Source organism: Perissodus microlepis, chromosome 14, assembly GCF_051167445.1.
Source record: "Perissodus microlepis isolate ML-2025 ecotype Zambia chromosome 14, ASM5116744v1, whole genome shotgun sequence".
Lineage (NCBI taxonomy): Eukaryota > Metazoa > Chordata > Actinopteri > Cichliformes > Cichlidae > Perissodus > Perissodus microlepis.
In genome coordinates this window covers 17769530-17792320 of record NC_140474.1, presented here as the reverse complement: position 1 = coordinate 17792320, position 22791 = coordinate 17769530, and the positions used below count along the sequence as shown (strand labels likewise).

At 40.9% G+C, this 22791-nt stretch overlaps 1 protein-coding gene across 2 annotated transcripts in view; it reads right to left on the bottom strand.

Annotated features, from left to right (window-relative positions):
• Positions 1-22791, bottom strand: part of rsrc1 (arginine/serine-rich coiled-coil 1) — a 124118-nt gene that overhangs the window by 10336 nt on the left and 90991 nt on the right. For both annotated transcript variants that reach the window (XM_084951365.1, XM_084951364.1), the window contains exon 7: positions 16810-16881. In XM_084951365.1, coding sequence (XP_084807491.1) covers positions 16810-16881 — 72 coding nt within the window. The remainder of the gene's footprint in view (positions 1-16809; positions 16882-22791) is intronic.

The following is a 22791-nucleotide window of genomic DNA, read 5'->3' as shown; positions in this document are numbered from 1 at the left end:
AGCCCTGGAAATGTATCAAGTGGCTAATGAGCAGCTATTAGACCCATCGATTTGCTGATTTCAATTGATAGCTAGCAGGCCAAAACTGCACGTCAATATTTGCATAACTAATACCCTCCAGCTTAAGGCACCAAAAAAAAAAAAAAGAGAGAACTCTATGAGTGAGGAGGACAGAAAAGAAAGACAGAACAAGAGAAATGAAGAGACATACTGAAAGCGAGAAAGTGTGGAAATGAGGATAATGAGAAATGACAAAAATAGATCAGCAACATCCTCTGTGTGAATTTGTTGATTATAAGGCAGCAGACCACCAAATGTGGCGTTACAACAATGACAAAATGTGATGCTGATGCCTGTGGCGGCCTGGGGTCAACAGGTTAAAAAAAAAAAAGAAAGAAAAGGAAAATTGTGACACTCTGAGCCAGATGTCCCGAGTCTGTCCCTGGGGGTGTGTGCGTATATGTATATATGAGTTTGTAAGTGAGCAGGGAGATGTCCACTGACAGAGCAGGTGGCTAAGCTAGTCTAATGTGGTTCCCCATGAGACCACACACACAAAATGCAGTCACTCATATGTTACCCCCCACCACCCCCTTTCAAAAAAAGCCACGTCTTTATAAACCCATGTCCTCCAACAATGCGCCATCCACCACAGTACAAACACAGGCCAAGTGATCCCCTGCGGTGCTCAACTTGTTATCAGTGTCGACCGGTCTCTGTGGAGTTTTCTGTCCTGTCAGCTCCTGTCACAGTCATCAAGAGCCTGTCACACATCACTAATACTCAGCTGTCTGACTAAAACCACCCTGATAGAAACACTAAGGTGAAACTTAGCAAACCATATATGATTGTTTTCTTTTGGATCAAACAGCATCGAATAAAATTTGACCTTGGCATTACATGTGATATGTTTATATGATCTTATGTGATATCTATTTGGCACGAGGAAATGAAGAGCAGCTGGTGACTGAGTGTCTCTCTTTCTCACACACACACACTTTGTAGCGTCTCCTGCTGATAGTGATCTCCCACTCTCCAGTCAATAAAGGTCTGAATGATGAATTAAAGACCCAAACAACCTGCTAATGACAGGATGACATGGCAGCCACGCGCCACGCTTGGCTATCTCCTTCCACATCTCCATTCCTCCCTCTATACTCACCCATCTCTCCTCTGCCATTCAACCCCCATTCTGCTCATCTATCCTTTTAACTTCCTTTCCTCAACTGACCCGGCTGTCTATATAATATACTGTATAATCCTGCTGCTACGATTAATTTTATGTGCTTAGCCTCTTTTGGTGGCCTCTGCCTATAATGAAACAGACAGATTACAGTCTATGTTTCTGTCCATGCATCAATCATGCTGCGATGCGCATTGACTTTAATTATAAGGAATGATGCTGCATCTACCTGTTTGATTCTAGAATTAAGTGAACGCTCATAAAAACCTACACAATGTTTGTTTTTATGTGTGTATGTGATTTTGCCTTCAGAGCTGCCTCCACACCACTACACCACCATTGTGGATACAAGGTAGGATGGCTCCACGCTTCTGTTGTTTACACCAAATTCTGACCCTACCATCCAACAAACTCATCAGATCAGACAACAATTATCATTTTTGCCAAACAACAAACGACTGGAGCTTTAGTTTGATCTTCTCATCTGACAGGAGTGGCACCCAGCATAGTCCTCTGCTGCTGTAGCGCATCTGCGTCGAGGTTCAATCCGTTCGTTCAGTCTGACGTCACTAGCCGTCTCTGGGCCTAAACTCTGCTGCAGGTCCATATATCAAACGATCACTATGGCATTACTGAGAGTTGAAAAACTGTCTAAAGTCTTTCATCTTTAATAAAATGATCAGCGTTCTGCTCTACCAGGTGTAACAATTGAGTTTAACATCCAGTAGGGTTGCCAACCGTCCCTTAAAAAACGGAATCGTCCTGTATTTAGAAACAAAAGTACACGTCCTGTATTGAGCTAATAAGGGACGCACTTTGTCCCGTAATACAGTGAGAATCAAAAGTAGTCTATAAATGTTTATGGAATTAACGCTTTGTTTGAAAACAATTCCCAGCCCCTCTCCTGCTTTGTGACCAATGAGCTGACAGCACACTTATGACAATTCGAGTATGACAATTCAGATTACCGCTTATCTCATTGGTCGAGGAAAGGTCGCTTGCGGAGAAAATACCGGAAGACAACAGATGACCACAACAAGAAGCATGGCCAACAGGGAAACAAACGCCGACACTGCGGTGCATGTCTCGGATGACAGTACACCTAAAGCTGGGCAAACACTGTGCGATTTTTTCAGTCACGTTATTCAGCTCCTGCTCAAACTGCACGATTGACTCGCAGGGGTTAGAAGTTGGTAGGTCACGATGCAGGGTCTCACACTATACCGCCCGATGCTCTGATGCGACCTGAGTGCTCACACTGTGCTTCCATAAAATGAAGGTTATAACAGAAAATCTGTCGCTCTCTCTCTCTGTCGTTCACTCACACAGACACACCACCACCATCAACTTTGCTAAATTGCTAATGAAAAACATTGATCAGGCAGCTGTGATTAAGCAGCAATGTAAATCCAACTATTTTCACGGTTGTTGTGGTCGTGATAATTTTGTGATGCCACATCGAAAAGGCTCGGATGAGCTTTCCAAAGTTCTACAAGTTGTGCCTCCATCGCTTGTGTCCAGATCACACGCTGCACAGCCGTGCTGCTCCGTCTTTTTCACCGACGTTTACGTGTTTGCGCGTGAGCAGTGTGAGCGGCTCACGAGCGATTGATGATCGGGAGCTGGTCGTGAGGTGTTCATCGCTTCTCGTTACCCCACGTATACTACACGATGCACGATGAAGGCCAAAATCGGGCCGATCACCAAATCGGTCGCACGACTCAAAAATCGACTCAAAATGGGCCAAAAATCGCACAGTGTAAGCCCAGCATTAGAGCAGCAATGTTTGTTCCCCTCAGAGAAAGAAAAAAAGGCTGCAAAAGTACAGGGAGGAATGGGAAAAGGAAAACACCTGGCTGGAAAAGTGCACGATAACACCTATAAAGCGCACTGCACTGTGTGCCGGCGCACTTTTTCCACAGGCATGCTTCTAATGGTGGGCACATGAAGAACATGAGGGGCGTGAAAGCTCGGGGAACCCTTAACCAATTTTTTGTCCACCAGGCCACGGCAGAAGCAGATATGGTATGTAAACACTGGTTTGTTTTTTTTAAACCCTCTGGTTAAGGTTAATATGGGCATGTGCAGTGAATATCAGCGCTATGTGGCCAGAAGTGTGATAATATAATTTATTTTGTGTAATAAACAACTGCAAGGATAGATGATTACAACAAATAGATCACTAATACATAAAAGTAATACATAGATGAATAATGATGATGAGTTAAGATGCGTAATCATGGGAACAAGTGGGTTTACAAACAGGAGCAGCTGATTAGCATTAGAAAAGCTGAAATAATACCTCAACTGAAGCCAACTGTACTAAATGCACTATATGTGCACTGTTACAAGAATATTTTTCGTTCTGTTGCTTTCTATTAATTTATATAATTTTAAGTTAAGCAGGACAGAGTTCTTTTAAAGAAAGATTTACTTATATTCTCAAAAGTTAAGCATGACAGGCTTCTGTTTAAGAAAGAGACCTGTTTTATTGTGTTAATGTTGTCATTTTGAGCTAAAAATAAATGGCTAAATGATCATTTGTTTCCCATATGGTCATGTCACAAAGAATATGCATCTGCTTAAATCAAATTCAAGTCAAATGGTTAAAAAATAATTTCACACACAAAAAAAAGAGCTACCACACTGGGAAGGGTGAAGACAACTGGGTTGCCCGGCCCTGGCCACGAGGTGTCCCTTATTTATTTTTCAGGGAGTTGGCAACCCTAACATCCAGGCATCCATGAAAACGGAATTTATAACATTTAACGGAGTTAGAAGTTAGCAGGAAGTTAGCTCGCTAGCTTCGATCTAAATACAATATAGCACGTCCTGACTGCGGGGTTTTGCGAACAAATTAAAATGTACAGCTCTGTTATCACTTCCAACATAAATGAAGACAGAAAACTAAACAGCAGTGACGTTTGTAGGGTTACTGAAGTTTGGCTAGCTGGTATATAATGATGTGCTACGTGACCGCTAGCGACACAGCTATGTTAGCATAACATAAACAAGCTAACTTTTTTTCCACTCGATAAAAGTTAACTTGAGTGTTCTCGGTGGTCAGGAACAAATGTAATCGCATGGCAGGATGCTGTAAAAGGACCAAACTTCAGCCAGGAGAACAACTGAGATAATCCATCCACAATACGAGGTTAGTCATTCATATACTGCTGCATGGGCTGGGCTGTAGTTACATCCTAAGGTTTTAAAAACTGAGCTTAAATAAATGATTAGCGGTAATAAAAGCCGAGGGAGGTCAACAGTGATCACTGACTGTTTTAGGGGCTTTTTGAGATTAAATAGAAGAAAATACATAACATTAAACATGTTAACAACACAAAAGCCATATTAAACGCAGACTACTTTAGGCCCGGAAGTAGGATTCGTCACGTCATCCCTTAACAACCGGATACGTTGTGCATTCAGAGATGCTCTCTTACAGACCTCGCTTGTAACGATATGAGTTATTGGTGCATTTTCTCACAGAGAACTGCTGCTGACTAGATATTTTCTCTTTTACAGACCGCCCTGTGTAAACCTTAGAGATGGTTGTGCATAAAAAGTCCCAGAAGATTGGTGGTTTCTGAAATACTCAGACCAGCTTTGATGCCAACAACCATGCCACATTCACAGTCACTTAAATCACCTCTCTTCCTCACTCTGATGCTCGTTTGAACTTCAGCAGGTAATCTTGGCCATGTCTACATGCCTATATGCATCAAGTTCCTGCCATGTGATTGGCTGATTATGTTTGTGCTAATATCAAACTGGTTATTCAGTGTTTGTACATGTATGTCATGCAATCCCAGTATCATTCAAAACACTATCATAACTAAAAAAAAAAACGCTTTGAGAAAAGTAGAAAGGTGTTAAATTAATACCCGCCCATTAACAATTTTTCTGAGAATTATAATATTAATGAAAAACATCTCAAAAACTATCTCAATCATAAAATACTTAAATTTACTCTGGCAATTAAACTTTAATCAGAAAACTAGAGGAGAATGTTTTTTTTTTTATTGTTGACATTACACCTTTCCCTCTCGGGGTTTTAACTTTTATTTTGTAAGACAGATTTTTAAAAAGTGTGCTAATATGTTAGCTATTTATCTGAAATACCTAATCAAGTCCTGCAGGTTCCTGCTGACTTGACTATGCAATGCTGGTACAAACAAAGTGCAATAACTAAAACCAGGTGAGTGCTTTTCTCTTGTTGTGAGTGTGCGTGTTATTGAGGGGAAAAAAAATAGTGTGAGTGTTAGTCGATGTTCTGAGTCTGGGCAGCATCACAGAATCTCATTAAATAGTGAAGCTTTCACAGGCTGACTGGTGAAATCTTCAAGATCACTGCCACTTTCTCTGCTGTCAGTCCCATATGGGGGGGGATTGGTGGCATTCCAGTTTATCACAGGACTGCAGCATAGAGCATAGTTTAGCATAGAACAGGGCTGTGCTGCTTGTATGGACTTTGCTATTTTAGGGATATTGTCAGCATAGTGTACAAAAGGATTTCCCAAGAAACTTGGCGATGTAGTTAGTGAGGAAAAATGAATTTAAGACCATACTCGGATGAAAATGCATTCAACAAACACTGTATCTCTACTGAATACAGAACAGGAGGTAGACATGTAAATATAATTACAAATATATATATATGTATATATGTATATATATATATATATATATATATATGTATATATATATATATTTAGAGAGAGAGATGAAGGCCGGTATACTTTAAATATATTTCAAATGTTTTTCATTTCGTACTTTTCAGTAACCGGGAGTAGAATAATTGCCAATCCATCTGTGAGTCTCAAGCGCTTTATTAAGCACAGTGCTGTTTTAGTGTGATTAGAAATACAGAGTCCAGCCCTGCCCTTTACCAGAAATAACAAGGATTTGACTGCATTAACTTGATTTTAAACTAGAATGTATGTGTGTGTGTGTGTCGAAAAAAAGTGCAGCGCTCTCCATTTTTCAATCCCAGGCTGGTCAGCAGCTCTTTTATGAACAACTCTATAATTACAGAAACACCAAGCAACTAATTACTTAATTGGAGCAAGGTCTTTAAAATGAAAGTGATGTAATCAGAATCCTGGAAACAGACTCAAACACTGGTACATGACCACAAGACCACACACACACACACACACACACACACACACACACACACACACGCACACGTGACCTACAGTGTTCTTGACATGTAGCCATCAAGCAAGCAGCTCTTTTCCCTTAGTTGAGTTGTAATGGAGTCTCCCTTTGAGTCTGCTGGCTATAGCTCTGTGTGTGTGTGTGTGTGTGTGTGTGTGTGTGTCACAGGAAAAGGGACAGGGTCCTGTTTGTGTGGTCTGCTACAAACTATATTAGTAAAGGTCATGGCAGTGTGTGTATGTGTGTGAGTGTGTCTGAGTAGCAATTAATTAGGCAAATGTCCTCCTACCTCCTCCTCTCTTGACCTCAGTTGTAGACTAATAACCTTGGCACTGTGAAGAACATTACTCTCCTTTATTCCAGATTATTGGAGGGAATCATGCAAAATAACTAAACAAAAGTGACATTTTCATTTCGAAGTACATCCCAAACCCCTCGCTGTATATGACTCTAATTATCTAAATTAAAGGAAGGAAATGCATGAATAGATTTCTGACTCTAGTGTCTAGTCAATTCGAGATTTCTATAAACAGATACCTGCATATGACCAATTTTAATTTGGCTGAAAGCTTTCTCATTTCTGTTTGTAGTCCGAGTAGTATTTACCAATTCGTGTCTCAGTGGGATTTAGGAACATGCAAGCAAATGGTCTCTTAGCTTTTTAAATTTATCTACATTTATATTCAGACATTTAGACACACACTGTGCAGCAAGTCTTGGCACAGACAGCAGTTATCTGTTGTGTAGATATCCGCTGGATACACTGTAAACCCCACGAAACTGGCAATAGACAGACACAAAAGCGGTCTGTTGTCCTGATTAAGTCAATCCTAAAATGTTTTATACCTGTCAGCTATATAGTGTGAGTAAGGGGTTAGAGAGACAATTCCCATGTCTCACCAGTCTAAAGCTGTCCTGATGCTAATGGGGAAAAATGTCGCTAAACGAGCTACAGGAGCAAGACTATCACGAAACCACGCCACCGTGTTTTTCTCATAGTCTTAAAGACCAATAATAATAATAATAATAATGATAATAATAATATGTTCCAAAAACCGTCCTGGTGCATGATTGATTATAGCCAATGGCAACTAAAGGGCTTGTCAAAAAATAATGAAAAAACTGTTAAAAATAGGAATTTCAAGAGGTCAGTAAAGCTCCTGTTTCAACTGTTTCATTAAAGTATTAAACATAAATGTTGACCTGGCTGGCGACTGCCTGATAGCCACATTAGCTTTCTGCTCAGTTAAGGTAGCAGCTATGGCTAATAATACAATGACAACAAATAATGTAGGAGCTAGGTAGCAAAGCTTATGTATGTAATGTTAATTTAAAAGGAGAACACAATTATCTGGGCCTAAACTATTTGTGTTTCTCTTCAAGTCCCAGACTGAAGCTGAGAAAAGTCTCCCAGCAGCTACAGACAGTACGAACATGGATGCAGATCGATGCAAAGCGCGTTAACCCTGCATTCTATCTGAAGAACACCAGATGGCGCTAGTTGTGGTTACAAAAAGATTTGCTATCATAGAGAAATCTGTGTTTTGGGGGGGGGGGGAGGACAAAAACCTTTCAGCCTTGACCTCTATAAACACTCTCCAGCTGAGTTTATGATCTCAGTCATTGATGGTGTGTTCCTGAATAAGTGGGAACTTCCAAGTTAACACACGGAATTTGAATCTGGAAAGCCCCCTCAACTCGGAAATAAATAAAAGACAGACAGAAACTGATCAATATTAAAAATGACTCCTGAATTACAAACACAGCCTCTCCCCTCACTAGCAGCTGCAACCTCCCCAGCAACCGCTGAGTTAACAGTCCAATATGGCGACAGTGTTCGTAAACAGCAGTAAAACTGTAAAACTTATGCTTCCTGCCACTGTTGTGTATTTGTAACTCACAAATTAAGCACTGATCAATCTCTATCAGTGAATGTGTTTGCATGCACACCAAAACAAGTATTATGCTGTATTTCCTGTGATACCTGAATGGCTGTTTAATCACCAAAATAAATCCTGTTTTCCCTCGTTTTTTCTTTTTCGGGAATGGCATCACTCCTTACTTCCAACCTCAGAGTTCAGAGGCATCTGAACATTATTGTAGGTTACGCTGAATATAAAATTTTTGAAAGTCTATTTTGAAAATCTTGGACATAATATGTTTCAAACTGGTAGATTATCAGTGCATGAAACCACACAAGTGTCATTGACTAATGACTTGTCAATCACAAGTTGCTTGACAGTCATTCAGTTTGACAGTCAGACCTGCCCCTCCTCATCACATCCAGGCTTTCACTGCTCATGAGTTTGTGGGTCGATACTGTTTTAATTAAAAAATTGAAACTATGTTTCAAAATGGAGAATTACCTGTGGTATGCTCATTAATTAACGACTTATAACTGACAAGCTCCTAGCCAATAAGCAAACAATTTTCATAGTAAGATCCGTCTCTCCTCATCACAACTGTTCTTTTTTATTGTTTTAAACCAAGATGGCGACTGTGGAAATGCTAATCTCAAAACTTCAAAACGAGAATTCAGAAACCAGCGGATGATGTCACAGCAGCTACATCCAACTTTTATGCCTTTTATGGAAGCAGCTATACAAAAACAGTGGCAGCCTACCTTATCAGCTCTAGTTGATCAGAAACAAAAACATGATGCCAAGTCACCAGAAGCCCATCACTACATCAGACAACCTAAAAATACAGTTGGGTTTCATATTTTTGCTTAGAAAATGTGCCAGATGTGCATCTTAGTTATGTTCATGAATTCTTTGAGCTACTTCAAAAAACGTACAAATAGTGTTGTGATTGATGTTATAGTTTGTATTTTTATATATATATTAAAAAACAAACAAACTGATTTTTTCCTGTAGTATTGAAAGTTATATCAAGTTTATTCATCAGTGTATTATTACATCACTATTTTTCTGACTATGTTGCTTTCTTTGCAGACAAATATATGCTCGCCCTAAAAACACCCATCACTCACACCCACCGGACTGCCACGACTTCATTCCAGGTATTTCAAAAGCACAATTGCTCACACTACATTTATAAAACGATACAACCACAGCCACATATTAGAGCTTCCCTAAACAGAACAAACACGCACACTTAAGTGACCTCTGATGTCAATGACAAACCTTGCAGGAGCCACCAAATGTCCACAGCCACCCAGGATGCCAGCATTTTGACCTGTAGGGTGTGTCTAATCACAGCACTCTGACCACCCTGTTAGACTGTGTGTGATCATGTCCAGACATACACTTGTATGTGTGTGTGCGTGTGTGTGTGCTGAGAAGTCGTTTTCACATACTAGGAATGTTATTAGTTATGGGGTCAAACTGCTGGTGTAATGCTAACCCAGTGTTCTTATACCTGGGCCAAAATGTTCATATCACTCCTCATTTTTTAATCAAACTGTGTAAAATTACTTTTAATCACCAAAATCATTTGCAGGATCCTGATTAAATATGTGAGTGTTACGCCAGTTTTTAATTTTAATTTAATCAAGAAAGAAGTCCACATTAAGTGTCTTAATTTTCAACAAATTTTCCCAAAGCTGTCATTAATCTAAATGGAAAGGAGAGGAAATCTGGAATAAATATCAAGCCTGGGACTCAATGCAAAGTTGCTGAACGTACATTGGTTTACTGGCAGCGGGTTAATTGATAAGGGTGACCCGAGAAACGATTACCAATCGCGGAGGGCAGCAGGGTGCTGTCAATCATCTGTCTGCCTGACCTGAATGAACAGAGGATGGAAGCCTGGATGGTCAATTTCTGTTGTAATCTAGCCTACGGCAGAGACAGCCCGGCCGCTATCGAGTCAAACATGCCATTCCATAGATATCCTTATAGAAATGATTAGGTTGTAGGCTCCATAGCTGCGATTTAACAGCCACACTGGGCGACACCAGCATCCCATTACCCTGGGACAACAAGGGGTCAAATGGGGTTAGCAGAATTCGGTATTCACCTCCACACCTCTGCGGCGACCAGCAGCGCTTAGGACAGGTGGGTCACCTAATCACCTTCCTGTGCCACTGCTCAGCGAAAAATGGGGGAGCGAGAGGTAGATGGAGGTGGAAGGGGAGGAGGGGGGGGGGAAAAAAAATCAACTTTAAATTTGCAGTGATGAAAAATCAATAAAGCAGTAATTGCTTGGCTTATCACCATGTAATGAAACAAATTGGGAGGAGAAGGAAGGCAAGGAGAGGGCTGGCTTGCTTGCTGCACGCCAGGGCTTTTTTGGCTGCAGAGTGTGGAGCTCAGAGTAGAACGAGAGAAAGAAAGAGAGAAAGAGGAGACGGGTTTGGGCTTCAGTGGGCCAAGGCAAGGAAAAAAGGTCTCCTCGTGATAATTAAATCTTCTCACACTGATTTTCTGCCAAATTTATTTCCCCGGGGACCATAACTCTGATTCAGTGCTTACAAGCCTTGCATAACTAATCATTTCAACGTGGGGGGAACCACAAACCTGAATGAATAGGGAGGAGAGAGGAGCAAATAAAAGAGAGATGGCTGGAGTGAGGCACTGTAGCACTATTCATCTCCAAATCAATCATTATTTAGGCAGGATAAAAAAAAATTAAAAGTGGAACATTCTTCTGTAGGACAGTGTTTGAAAAAGACCTTTAAAGTGAAGGTGTAATTGATTGTCAATATGCTCTCTTTTTCCACTTTCAATGTGGCGCTATACTGGCAGAAAACATCCTTTAATTCCTGGAACAAATGGAGCCCATGAAGCCAATGAAGTGTCGGTTCAATATTCCTCTGACTGTTCCTGGCATGATTGTGTTGAACATAATAACACAACAAATAAGGCCATTTATCTGAAGTAACGACAGGAGATGAGGCTAACTCCGCTGATCAATACCAAATCGATACAAACCAGATTTTCTTACATCAAAATCACTGAGATGGATCTTCCTTCAGTGCAAAGTGCACAAGAGCAATACAGCGCCTCCCTCGAGTCCTCGGGTAGATCATATAGCCGGTGGAAAGAACACAGGTTAAAAAAAAATTACAAATAAAGTATGATGTCTACTCTGAGGGAGAATGCTAGGAACTATAATTATAGCCTGGCAAAATTCCTCCTATCGGATCCTTATGTTTTAGTTAATACGATAAGATCACGGACACCAGATCACTCGTGTTTACCAGCAGTTGAATTTCACCGCTTGTCCTTCAAGTGACGCTGCTCGGCGAGGTAGCGTGGCACGCCACACCACACCGCGGCACCGGTAATTAAAACATTTAAAGCAGAGGCAGCCCCCCATGCACCGAGGGTGTGATATGGGGGTCACGCGCCTGTAGATTCTAATTTGCGTGCCATTTGTATTCATGACAGGCACGTGCTAAATATTTAACAGCAGCCTGGCAGGAGTTTTGTATTGTTAGGCTTTCCAGGTCAAATAATTTGATTTCAAGGCAGATTACATTAAGCGTCAATGTCCAAGCCACCACTCTCACTTGCCTCTCATTTCCTGTCTTTTATTACAGCCGAGATAGGCCAGAACTGAAGGGATATGGCTTTGGATTATACAAGAGCTTGTTATCCATGGATTAGTTATTATTTTCAATTAGAAAAAGGGATCACATCATTTATTATAGACACCCACACCAGTGCTGCATGAAGAGGTTTGCATGCAGAGTTGAAATTTTAGCTGACTGCCAAATTGTTTAGTACGGTATGTAATCATACCTAAAAAGAGAGATATTATATCAGACAAATTACAGTGAAGGCATATTCACCCTTAATGATTCGGTTATATTGATTGTCCTTGACTGAGGTATCCTTCAGTTAGAAAGGCTGTTTATTCTCATTCACTCTTTTTTTCTATATGTAGAACAAGTAAGACAGGAAACCAAATCCAGACATTTTCTGTTTCAACCGAGGCCCTGTGGTGATTGACAACAGAGCTAGTTAAATGGTGATGAGGCGTTAATGGATGCTGGGTCGAGGGAGTGTTGGGGCTGGAGCGGGGGGGCCGTGGTTGAATATTTAATGGTCATATAATTCCTGAACGCAGACACACTCACAGACAGGTACACACCCAACTCGTGACCTGTCCTACACACAGCATAATTAGGGAAACAGTCCTTTCGTTTAACTGCCAAAAGAGCAAACGGTAGGTATATATTCCCCTAATGATATGGGTTAAAGAGCTATTATACGTCTCATTAAAATATATGATCTCCCAATCTGGTGGTGGATTGAGGTAATGGGGAAAGTGCAGGTTCGGGGCTAAAATACCATCTGCAGGCTATAGGCTAGTGTCCAATCCACAATTACATAAATGTTGAAGAATGGCTGCACGAATAAAAAAATGTTTCTATCAGAGCTTGATAAAAAGACACGCACGACCCAGATTTCACGAGACAATAGTGTTGAAAGTGCGCTGTTTTTGGAGGCTTTTCAAACAGCATGTCAGTCTGAACGAATTAATTGGGGTCACTGAGAATTTGACACAAATTTTAATGTCAGTTAGTCAATGTGTTACCTCTTTTTTTGGTTACACAAAAGCAAGAGCTGACATAACATCTTAATTAAACCTAATGAGGCTTGATATAATAAAAAACATTACTGCAATGGAGGCTTTCTCATTATGCTTTAAGCACACCATCAAAGTTCCAGATCGGAGCATACACCTGCAGAGACCGTGCCTGAAACTGAACAGTTTATGCTGTTTAGCAATAGCACCGGCTAAAATGACGCCCCAAACCATCAGCCTTCACCATGTTTTACTCCCGACTACAATTTGAACCATTTCACCGCAAGACCTGTTGCCACTGACTTTCAACTTGGCATACCTCAAACATCTCTTCCTCTTTCCCTTCCTTAAGCATAGCTACTTGTCAGCAACCCCTCTACTAGTAACAAAATCCCTAAACATACCATTTAAAAACTGGTTGTTAGCCCTTAATATCTGCAGATCCCTTAGAAAATAATTCAGTATGATAACAGGGACACCTCAAAATCAACTTTATATTTTATATTTCTTTTAATAATAAATCAGGGATATTTATATATTAGAGCTATTTGTATACAGAGGTATTATATAATATACCATTTTATTTAATATTTCTACTTTAGCTTGTTTGCCTTACTGTCTTGGAGCAACTGTGACTACATCATTTCCTCTGGGATTAATAAAGTTCTCTGATTCTGTTATGTTGTTCATCCCTTGAGTTAGGTGTTGTTTTATGTATGAATGATTGCTAGTTGAGTCTTAAGTGCCATCACAACAACAAAAAAAAAAAACACAGAAAAATCTTCTTCTGAAAAAGGCCAGGTATAAGGACCAAACTGAAAATGAATAAAAAAGCAACAAATGTACAAAGACAAACTTTGAAAGGCCTCTAGAAAGCCTGGAGAACTGTTGCTCAAGACCATTTTTTAGAAATTACAAGAAAGTCTGGCTCCTTGCAAAAAAACTATAAAGAAATGAGGGGTGGCACAAGACGCTTGAAGAGTGCTGTAAATAAATAGACTGACTGGCTGAAAATCCATCTCTCTCTATTTTGGTAATAATTTATTATATTGTCTTCATGGGTACCTGCGAAATTCTCATAGTTTTCTGTGGCACATAAAATAAACTATACTTGGGTTTTAGATTATTATTATTATTATTATTATTATTATTATTATTATTATTATTATTATTATTATTAATGGGAATATGATTTAAAATTGACATATTCAAAAAATAATTTAAATATGCAAATCATAATAACTATATTTTACACTTCTGCACATTTGATTTTATCTCATTTGATCTACCCGTGAACATTGGTATGAATGAATTACTAGATACAGTTTTGTCAGTGTTGTTTGTAGTGAAAGACATTTCCAGTAAATTACAACAGGCACACAGCAGTGTAACAGGTACACCAGGTGTAAAGACAGACAAGTTTGGAAAAGATTCATAATGTCCACACACACACGCATATGTACACACAAACACACCGAACAGTCAGTCCATCTTATTATAGCTGGACTCACCACGTTAGCTAAAAGCCTCCTGGGCAAACAAACAGCATCTCTCAGCTTTAATAGCCTAAACAAGGCATACAACTAACAAAGGAATCATCCACCCCTCTCATTCTCACACCCTTTCATATCATATGTTTCCTTTTTCAACCACTAGCATCATCTGGCTGCCCTTAACCAGAGAGCCAAACACTCCTTTTAAGTGGAAACTACTTTGTTAACTGATGACCACAGGGCCAGTTATTGATCCTCTCCTTCCTCTCTGTCAGTAAACCCTGCTGATAAAAACCCCTCTCTTCTCTCAGAGCTCCGCAGTATGCAGCCACAGTTCGCTACAATAATAGCTTGCATATCATAGCATCCACATGAATCAGATCTCGATGGTTTCGATTAGGGCTAAACTAACTCAAACACATTGCCAGTCTAGGACGTGAATCTATTTATGAACGAGGAGTGTAGGTGGTAGTGTTCTTCACTTCTCCCCTCCATTCTGTTTAAACGGTTTTCTCATTTCAGTTGACTTAGCGGTTCAAGTGTAAACTTTCTAGTTGTGTTGACCTCTGAGAGCCCCTGCAGGGAATCAGAGGAACTTTGGTGATCTGCTGTTTAGCAGCATCAGTTGCCCACCTCCATTTTTCAATGTGCTGGAAGGAAAGGCAGAAAAGGATGGAGCTAGCCGACGCCACTTGTGCATACGTGCTTGTGTGTATTTGTGACGGCGGCTCCTATTGGTGCAGAGACAAGGGCGAGTCGTCAGGGCCACTTTGTCGTGACTCTGATCTCACTTCTTGTGTCCCTGTGCAGGGGGAAACGAATAAAATGATCATCCTCCAAGGCAGTGCCTGTTCAGTATGCTGTACTGCACCGCTCCACTACAGTTGAGCACAACACCTTTTTTTTTGGAGTTGGAGTGAAGGTAGAGGGAGCTTTGAGCAAAGGGGAGAACGAGTCAACTGATTCTAAAAAGAGGCAACGGTGCAGTGTGAACTTTGCTTAAGAAAGCTATTTGACTGGGAGCCTTGATCTGTTGCCCCAAGCAAGACACTTAGTCACCACTTTGGCAATGCATCCACACAGAGATGTGAAAAAACAGAGAAAGAAAGACACAGAAAGAGAGCTGGAGGTGCAGGTGATGCAAGGAAAGGAAAGGAAAGGAAAGGTAGAGACAGTGCACTAGATCAGAAAAAAAAGAGTAATATGAACATGAAAAAAGAGACGCTGAATAAAACAAACAAACAAAAACAAAAAAAGGACAAAAACATTGTGCAATACAGAGGAGGAAGGAATCAATTCCTCCCACTACTGGGCGACTAAAGTAAGAGTGCAGGGCTAATTAGTTTCTGATGGCTGGACTTTCATTTGGCTAAAAGGTCAGCTAACTTTAAAGGTCACACTGCCATGCATCCTTGACGTAAACAAAAAAAATTATACCAGAAGAAAAGTGGGAGAGTCCAGAAATATAAAACATCAGAAAAAAGAAATGACACGACTACACAAGTCTGTGTGTGCATGTACACATAAACACACACAGTTTGTTGATAACATTTGATATTCTCATTTATATCGTGCTGGTCAGAAAGGGACCAAGGTCATTATTCTATCTAAGGACTTTATTAGTGTTAGCACATCCACTGCAAATTACTCTTGACTTAATTTGAATGTGTATTGAGATAATGTGTGGGTCTGAGAGTGTGTGTGTGTCTGCTTGTCCTTGTCCTGGTGGTAGTGGGGGATTCGGGATAGATTTATTGCCTGCAATGCTGTGTGTATTTCCACTTTTCTACCAGCGTTTTCATGTAAATTACAGCTGTCCTAATAAAAACTAATCAGCATCTCAGAATCCATGTTTTGCAAAGTATAGATGGTGTGTGAAAGCATAAGACGGGTTGCTGATCTGTTAATGTAAACACATTCGATGAGTAACACTGTAAAATCCCCAATGCTGCCAAGCGCAAAGGGATTTCTTGCTATAAGAATGAGCACTATATTTCCTGCTCTTTCACTTCATAGCATTTCAAGTGTTTGCTTTTTTTACGTGCCACTAAGCTTTACAAAATATGTCTGAACACACATGCAACAATTTTGCCTTTTTGTTGTTTACCAGTTACACCTGATCCTGCTGATTTTAGACAAACGTGTAGAAACTGAAGTTGAGCAACAGATGTCTTACAGCCCACAATTTTGTCTGTTTTTCGTTTCATGTTTACCACTCCTCAAAATTAATATTGATGGCTCTTAATAGAGAACAAAATATGAACAAAGATTACTAGTAATATAATTAGAATGAACTATTTTATTATTTCCGCTGCTCAATCTTGCCGACGTCTCTAATTTTGCAGTTTTGCTATAGTTAATGGTTCAGGCTTTGATTTTTTTTCTATTTTTCTTTGCCTTGCCAAATTAAAACTGGTTTGGTATTGGTGCCGACATTAACGTGAACACAAAAGCACACAAACTCTTTTCACTCACCTTCTTCTAGCTTTTTCCGGGCTTCCTCCTCTCTTTTGGCAACTTTGGCCTTCAGGACTTCATCAGTCTTAGCTGAAAGGAAAGACGTATATCATTTTAATAATCAATTAAACAATTAATAATAATATTAAAGGTATATGATCATTTTGTGTCCTGTAAAAAAATAGAAATAAATTCAGTCCAAACCCTTTCTTTCAAATAAATCTCAGCCCCTCTAAAATAAATACATCTCTTTGTGACCTTTTTTCTGTATTTTGCAACAAACGTGCTCATCGGAGAGGGAATGCAGGCAATTTTCACAGAATTCGTCACTGAATAAACAGTATGCCTGGAAATACACAAAATATGAATGATGCCTTATCCTCCTCTCTATATCAGGCAGCACCCCTTCACTGCTTTCCCTTTATGCTGCTGTAAAAGTCAGCATTTCTTCCTGAGAGGTGTTTATCGTCTTGGCATAATGAAAAGCTTAAGAGAAAGTGAGGCAGCGGGAGTAAACACTCGTCAGGGCATTTTACGCATGTCTCATCATGAATCGTGTTGTCTCCGCTCCCTTTTCCGCCACCTTTTCCCCCTGAATAATCAAGATGTTAAGCCACATTAAAGAATATAATGCCGTGTATGGCAGGACTATCAATACTGCCTCTAAATTAATTACATTTCCGTTGCGGCGCATCATTTATTTTGCAGCGTTAGGGCCTCAGCGGAGCCATTCGCCTTTATTGCTATCTCACTTGGTTGATGAGTGAGCTATGTAAAATTGAGTCTCCAATATCATTACACTTAATGAGTTTAAACTTTGAGAAAAAAAAGGGAAAAAAAGAGGCAGAGAAACAGAAGAAGAGAGTGAGCCGACAACAACTGAAGGGGGAGGAAGAGAATGAGAGCGCTGCACTGTTTTTGGGGAAGTTAATACAATATAAGAGTGGGTGTAAGTGTTTGTGAGCGCTTACAGCATGTTTGTGTCAGGGCACAGCTGTGGGTGTCCAAATGTGGTTTATTGTACCGCTCGAGGTGTCTGCATATGCATGTGTGCTCAGCGCACGCTTCTCATTTTGTGCCTGACTTTGTGTATTAGTTAGACTGCAAGTAAATATGTTACATAAAAATACAATACATAGGCCCGTGTACGTGTCTGTGTGTGTTTGGATGCAGGAGGCCATGGGTTGTGCCAGTCTCTCTGTGACTGTGCTGCTGTTTTTGTTCAGTAATTGGCGTAGACAAAGAACCCGTCACACTGCTGTTACGGCTGGTTAAGTCTGGAGGTTCCGCATCTTTACTAACAATGACTCTACATGGATGACTGAACCCTCCACTACCTCCCTCAGCTATGGCGGGTGCATGTATGTGTATGCGCATGGGAGCAAGCCTAACCAAATCAACAGCAGCCAATCTATTTCTCTTAGCAAACACAGTCATAATTTAGTAAGTTTGTGTCTGTGTGAATGTGCCAAATGAAAAAAACAGAGAGGGGAAAAAAAAGACGATCTGCACCATCCTTCACAAGTTTTCTTGCCTGTGTGTGTGTTTTTGTATGTGTGTGTGAACTCCTCTGTGTTCTTCAGTTCACTCTTTGCTCGGGGCTACCGAGAGGCAGGTAGGAGACAGAGCGGTATTGGTGGTGTGATGGAGTGGAAGGGAGACGGGGAGAAAGAGGAGGGAAAAAAGGGAGAGGGAGATCGGCAGATATACGGGGGCCATGTACGATAAAGGAGGAACTAAAACAGCACGGGAAACAGACAAACAAGCAAAAATAAGAGGCAAAGCTTCGCCTCTGTGCACACAAACGTGTACACAAAACAGCAGGAGTGATTTGTCGCCTCTTTTTCTTTGCATGTTTATCCTCCACCTCTATCCCTTCATCCCTCCCCCAACAGGTTCTCTTATCCTCTTGCTCGCTTCTCTCCTTCTGCTTTGCCCTATCCCACCCCTCCTCGTTTTTAATGCTTTCTCTTCCTTCTCTTGCTCATCTCTCCAGTACACTGCGCCTGGGGGCGATAGCAGAAAATCAAACTGTTTATCCATCTCTCATCAGTGCACTGCCTCACAGGGCTCCTGCCCCCTCAAAACAATGAAAGTAGGCCTGAGCGCTGAGCCAGGGATATGATTTAATTACATCAATAAGTAGCTCTGCTTTAAAAAAAAAAAGATTAACTACAGAAAAATACATTAAAGCAACATACTTTGCTGCACTAGCATGAAAAGCCTGTTAACATTACAGGTGCAAAATGCATGTAAAATGAATTAACAGCAACGACGCACATAGGCGCATCTGCGCGTAGACGTTGCTTATTGGAAGTATCTTTCTCGGCAACTTAGCGGCTCCAGTTCATTGTCGGATAATTCTGTGATGGACTTTTATTAAAGCAGGTAATAAACGGCCGGCTGTTGGGAGAGGAGAGGCCTTTCACTTCATTTAGACTTCGTTCAGTCTTGGCTGCAGGGGTGGAGGGAAAGAGGAGGGAAGGCAGCGGGAAGGCAGCGGGAAGGGGCGGAGAGTGTCAGTGAAATCGCATTGTGATTATGAGTGTAATTGCAGCTCAGGGGCCCAGGGGCTATGTAGCTGTGATGGCGCTGGAAGATGTTTTATGCGCGGCAACAGAAAGGAAGAAAGTGTGAAAGAGAGAAGGCAGGAGAGTGGGAGGTAGATGGAGGATGCCAGGATGGATCTTTTTTTTCTTTCTTTTTTTTAAACCCTCTTCTACCTCTTTCCTCCTCCCTACTTTTTGTCTTTTCTTCTCTTCCTCCCCCAACATTCACTCCTTCACTCCTCTCTTTACTATTCTCTTCTTTTCTCCCCTCTTCTGTTCTCCTCCCTTGGCAGGATTAGCTGGGTCTCGTTAGAGGGGAAATGTAATAATGCTCCCACCAGGTGGAATCGGGCCTGCTCCATTATCAGCCGGGAGATGGATGGGCCATGTAGGGCCGGCGGGGGCCAAGCGCGCACGCAATTTAGATTCAATAAACTGGCAAAGCAAGACCCCCAATCTGATTTATCTCTTACACGCCGCCAATGCTTGCTGCTACGATGCTGATTCCCTATTACCGCTCAGAGAAGGACTATTCATTGGATGTAAGGCACGGCAGTCAGAGAGGCTTGTCGGGCCCCCGGGACGGCAGCAAAACAGATACAGCAGAGGGTTAATACGTTTACACACAGATAAGCAATTAAATCTAAGGCTGAGGTGAGTTATAGAGTTATTAAGGAGGGATGTGGAGCGGAGGGGGTGGAAGTGGTGGTTATTCAACGCAAGAGTATGCTAGCTTGGGCCTTAGGCCGCATGCAGTAAGTGAGCATTAAAAGTGAGAAAGGCTAGCATATTATAGAGTTCGTGGGGTGAAGGAACAACAAAAGAGCAGCAGTCTGCCCACATTGTTCGATAAACTCAATACAACACTTACAAACTAGCGTGCAGAAGACAGAGTTCATAACTCTGCTCAGACTCTGTGTATTTGTGCAAGTTTATGAGTGAGTTTATGTATGCAAGTGCATGTCTTCAAGTGTAAGTGGGAATGTGTTGGTGGAATAGGCATATTCATATCCACTGTGTACCTGGCTGCGAGTATGCAGAGCATCACATTTGACTGTCTGTGTGTGTGTGTGTGTGTGTGTGTGTGTGTGTGTGTGTGTGTGTGTGTGAGTGAGAGAGAGAGAGAATGTGTGTGCAAACACTGTAGTGGTGTTTCAGTGTTGGAAGTGGTGGGTGTCATTCTGTCCAGCCGCCAATCAAAGTGAATCTGAATGTCAGCAGGAGAGGGGGCGTGATAAATCAGCCTCACACCCAACGACAAACAGAATATTAGAGGCAGCGCGGCGCCATTGGAAAAATGTCCCTTCCAATCAGCCCAGCACTTTACAGTGAAGCTCGGCAGCTGGGCCTCCAACCAACACAGCACACCGAAGAGACAGCTAAGACAATAAATAAATAAATAATACACAGACAGGCTGGAGGACAGGCAGACAGACACGTTGACACACTGACGGATAACTGCACTGACAGGCAGAAAGGCGAGAATAAGAAACTTAAGAAAACAATGGGGATGGCAAGCAGACATGTGGCATACCGGCAGATGCATAACAGGCCGGGCAGGCAGGAATACAAGACAGACGGACAGACCGACATGCTAATCAGTGGAGAACAGTATACGGTCACATTTAAAAATAAAAAGCATATTAGTGTTAGAGCTACTTCTGTTTTGGAATGACTGCATTAGAACCATTTTATCATTAAATCTGTAACAGCTTGGAAAACCCAAATAGCTGTGTAGTTAATGTAGCTTGTTACAAAGTCAGATCACCATTTGATGATGAAGAAATATTTTGGAGGCTTTGGAGGAGTAATTCCAACACCACAAAAAAAAAGACGATATTTCAGTTTAATACCAAAGCCTCACTGGGCTGACATTTCACAAAAGGCAAGAGAGAGAACTTTTGAACTTTTCTCTAACTGTTAAAAAAATATGAATTCAGGAAATACTAAGAAAAAGCCTGTAACACATGACACATGAGGACGAAGAAAAAAAACAGACTTTGGCTATCTACGAGACATCTATCTGAGGGAGTAATGTGATTATGCACTGCAGGTTTGGAAGTGAGAGTGATCATGGGAAGACGCAATATCCCGAGCGACCACTAGGTGGCACAGTCCGCAGTCAACACAGGCAGAATGCTTTATCCAGGCCTGGATTTTATGTGCATGTCTGAGTTGACATGCAAGTGCCTGTGGGTCTATCAAAACCAGCTCACTTAGACCTCATAGCTGTAAACTGTAATTTGATATGATTGGATGGGCAGAGATGAAACGATAATACATAAAGTCATTTAAATATTTAACACCAGAACGCGTGAAATTATACAAGAGGGAGGCTTTATTACGGCAACAGATAATTTTTGGTATTTGGGCCTTGAAAAAGGCCTTCAGGTCACAATAACGTGAACAAAATCGAAATCAATTCACAAAATTCCTGTTTATGAATGAGTGCGACTCAATCAGATGTCTCTAAAAGCCATTCGAGAACAAATCTTGTAGGCACTGAACTTCGATGATCCTTATCACAAGCTTCTCTTAGCTTCTCTCGTCAATCTGAATTAATGACGCACATGAAATATTTACAAACTAAACAATTAGACAACGATATCTTACAAAAAAATCAATGAATTATTCATCTGCAGTCGTCTGAAAAGCTTTTTTTTATTTTGCTGCTATATCGTGATGCTGGGGGGGATGCATCAATTAGGTCTTCTGTTCCTGTGGTGTAATGGATGCTTCGGTGAAGAGTTATTGTCTAAATGACGGAGCCAGATGTAAGATGCCGGTTCTGTAATGCTGCCATGTTGTTGTGACAGATTGACATGCTGATCTCTACACTATGAAGTCATAAGGACTATTTGGATCCTTCATCTCAGTATGTGACGAATTTTGACTTTCCCTACTTTTCAGTGTCAGACTCAACACCCAAAACTCTCCTCCTCCTCCTCTTCTCAACATTTGTTCTTTCATTTTTTAAAAACAGCCTCTTAACTCCAGACACCTGGGCTCCATGTTTGTATTTTCATTTCAGTGATCACGCTGAGATTGCATCTGTCAAACTCAGAGGAAAGGAATTAAGAGGAGTTTTAGCTAAAGGAAAAACTCTGGATCGAGTTTATATCTTTGCATACTGAGAACAAAAGCTCAAGGGAACTGATATATGCAGTAAATCTCAAAACAAAAAGTCCAACCACTTCCTTTTCACAGCCTATTTCCCAAGATAGAGAGTACCCAGGCCAAAACTTTGATCTTTCACACTGCAACCCTTTGTCCACATCACATAGAAAGATTTATTTCAAAGCTGAAATGATTAAAAACAACGATTTTCATCACAAATGAATTACATGGAGTAATTTCTAATGTAAAAATGCCAGAAATGACATAATGATGTTGGTACTTACTGGTTTTGAACCATTTTCTAGTCAAAACAAGATGAGAGTACGTGTATGTG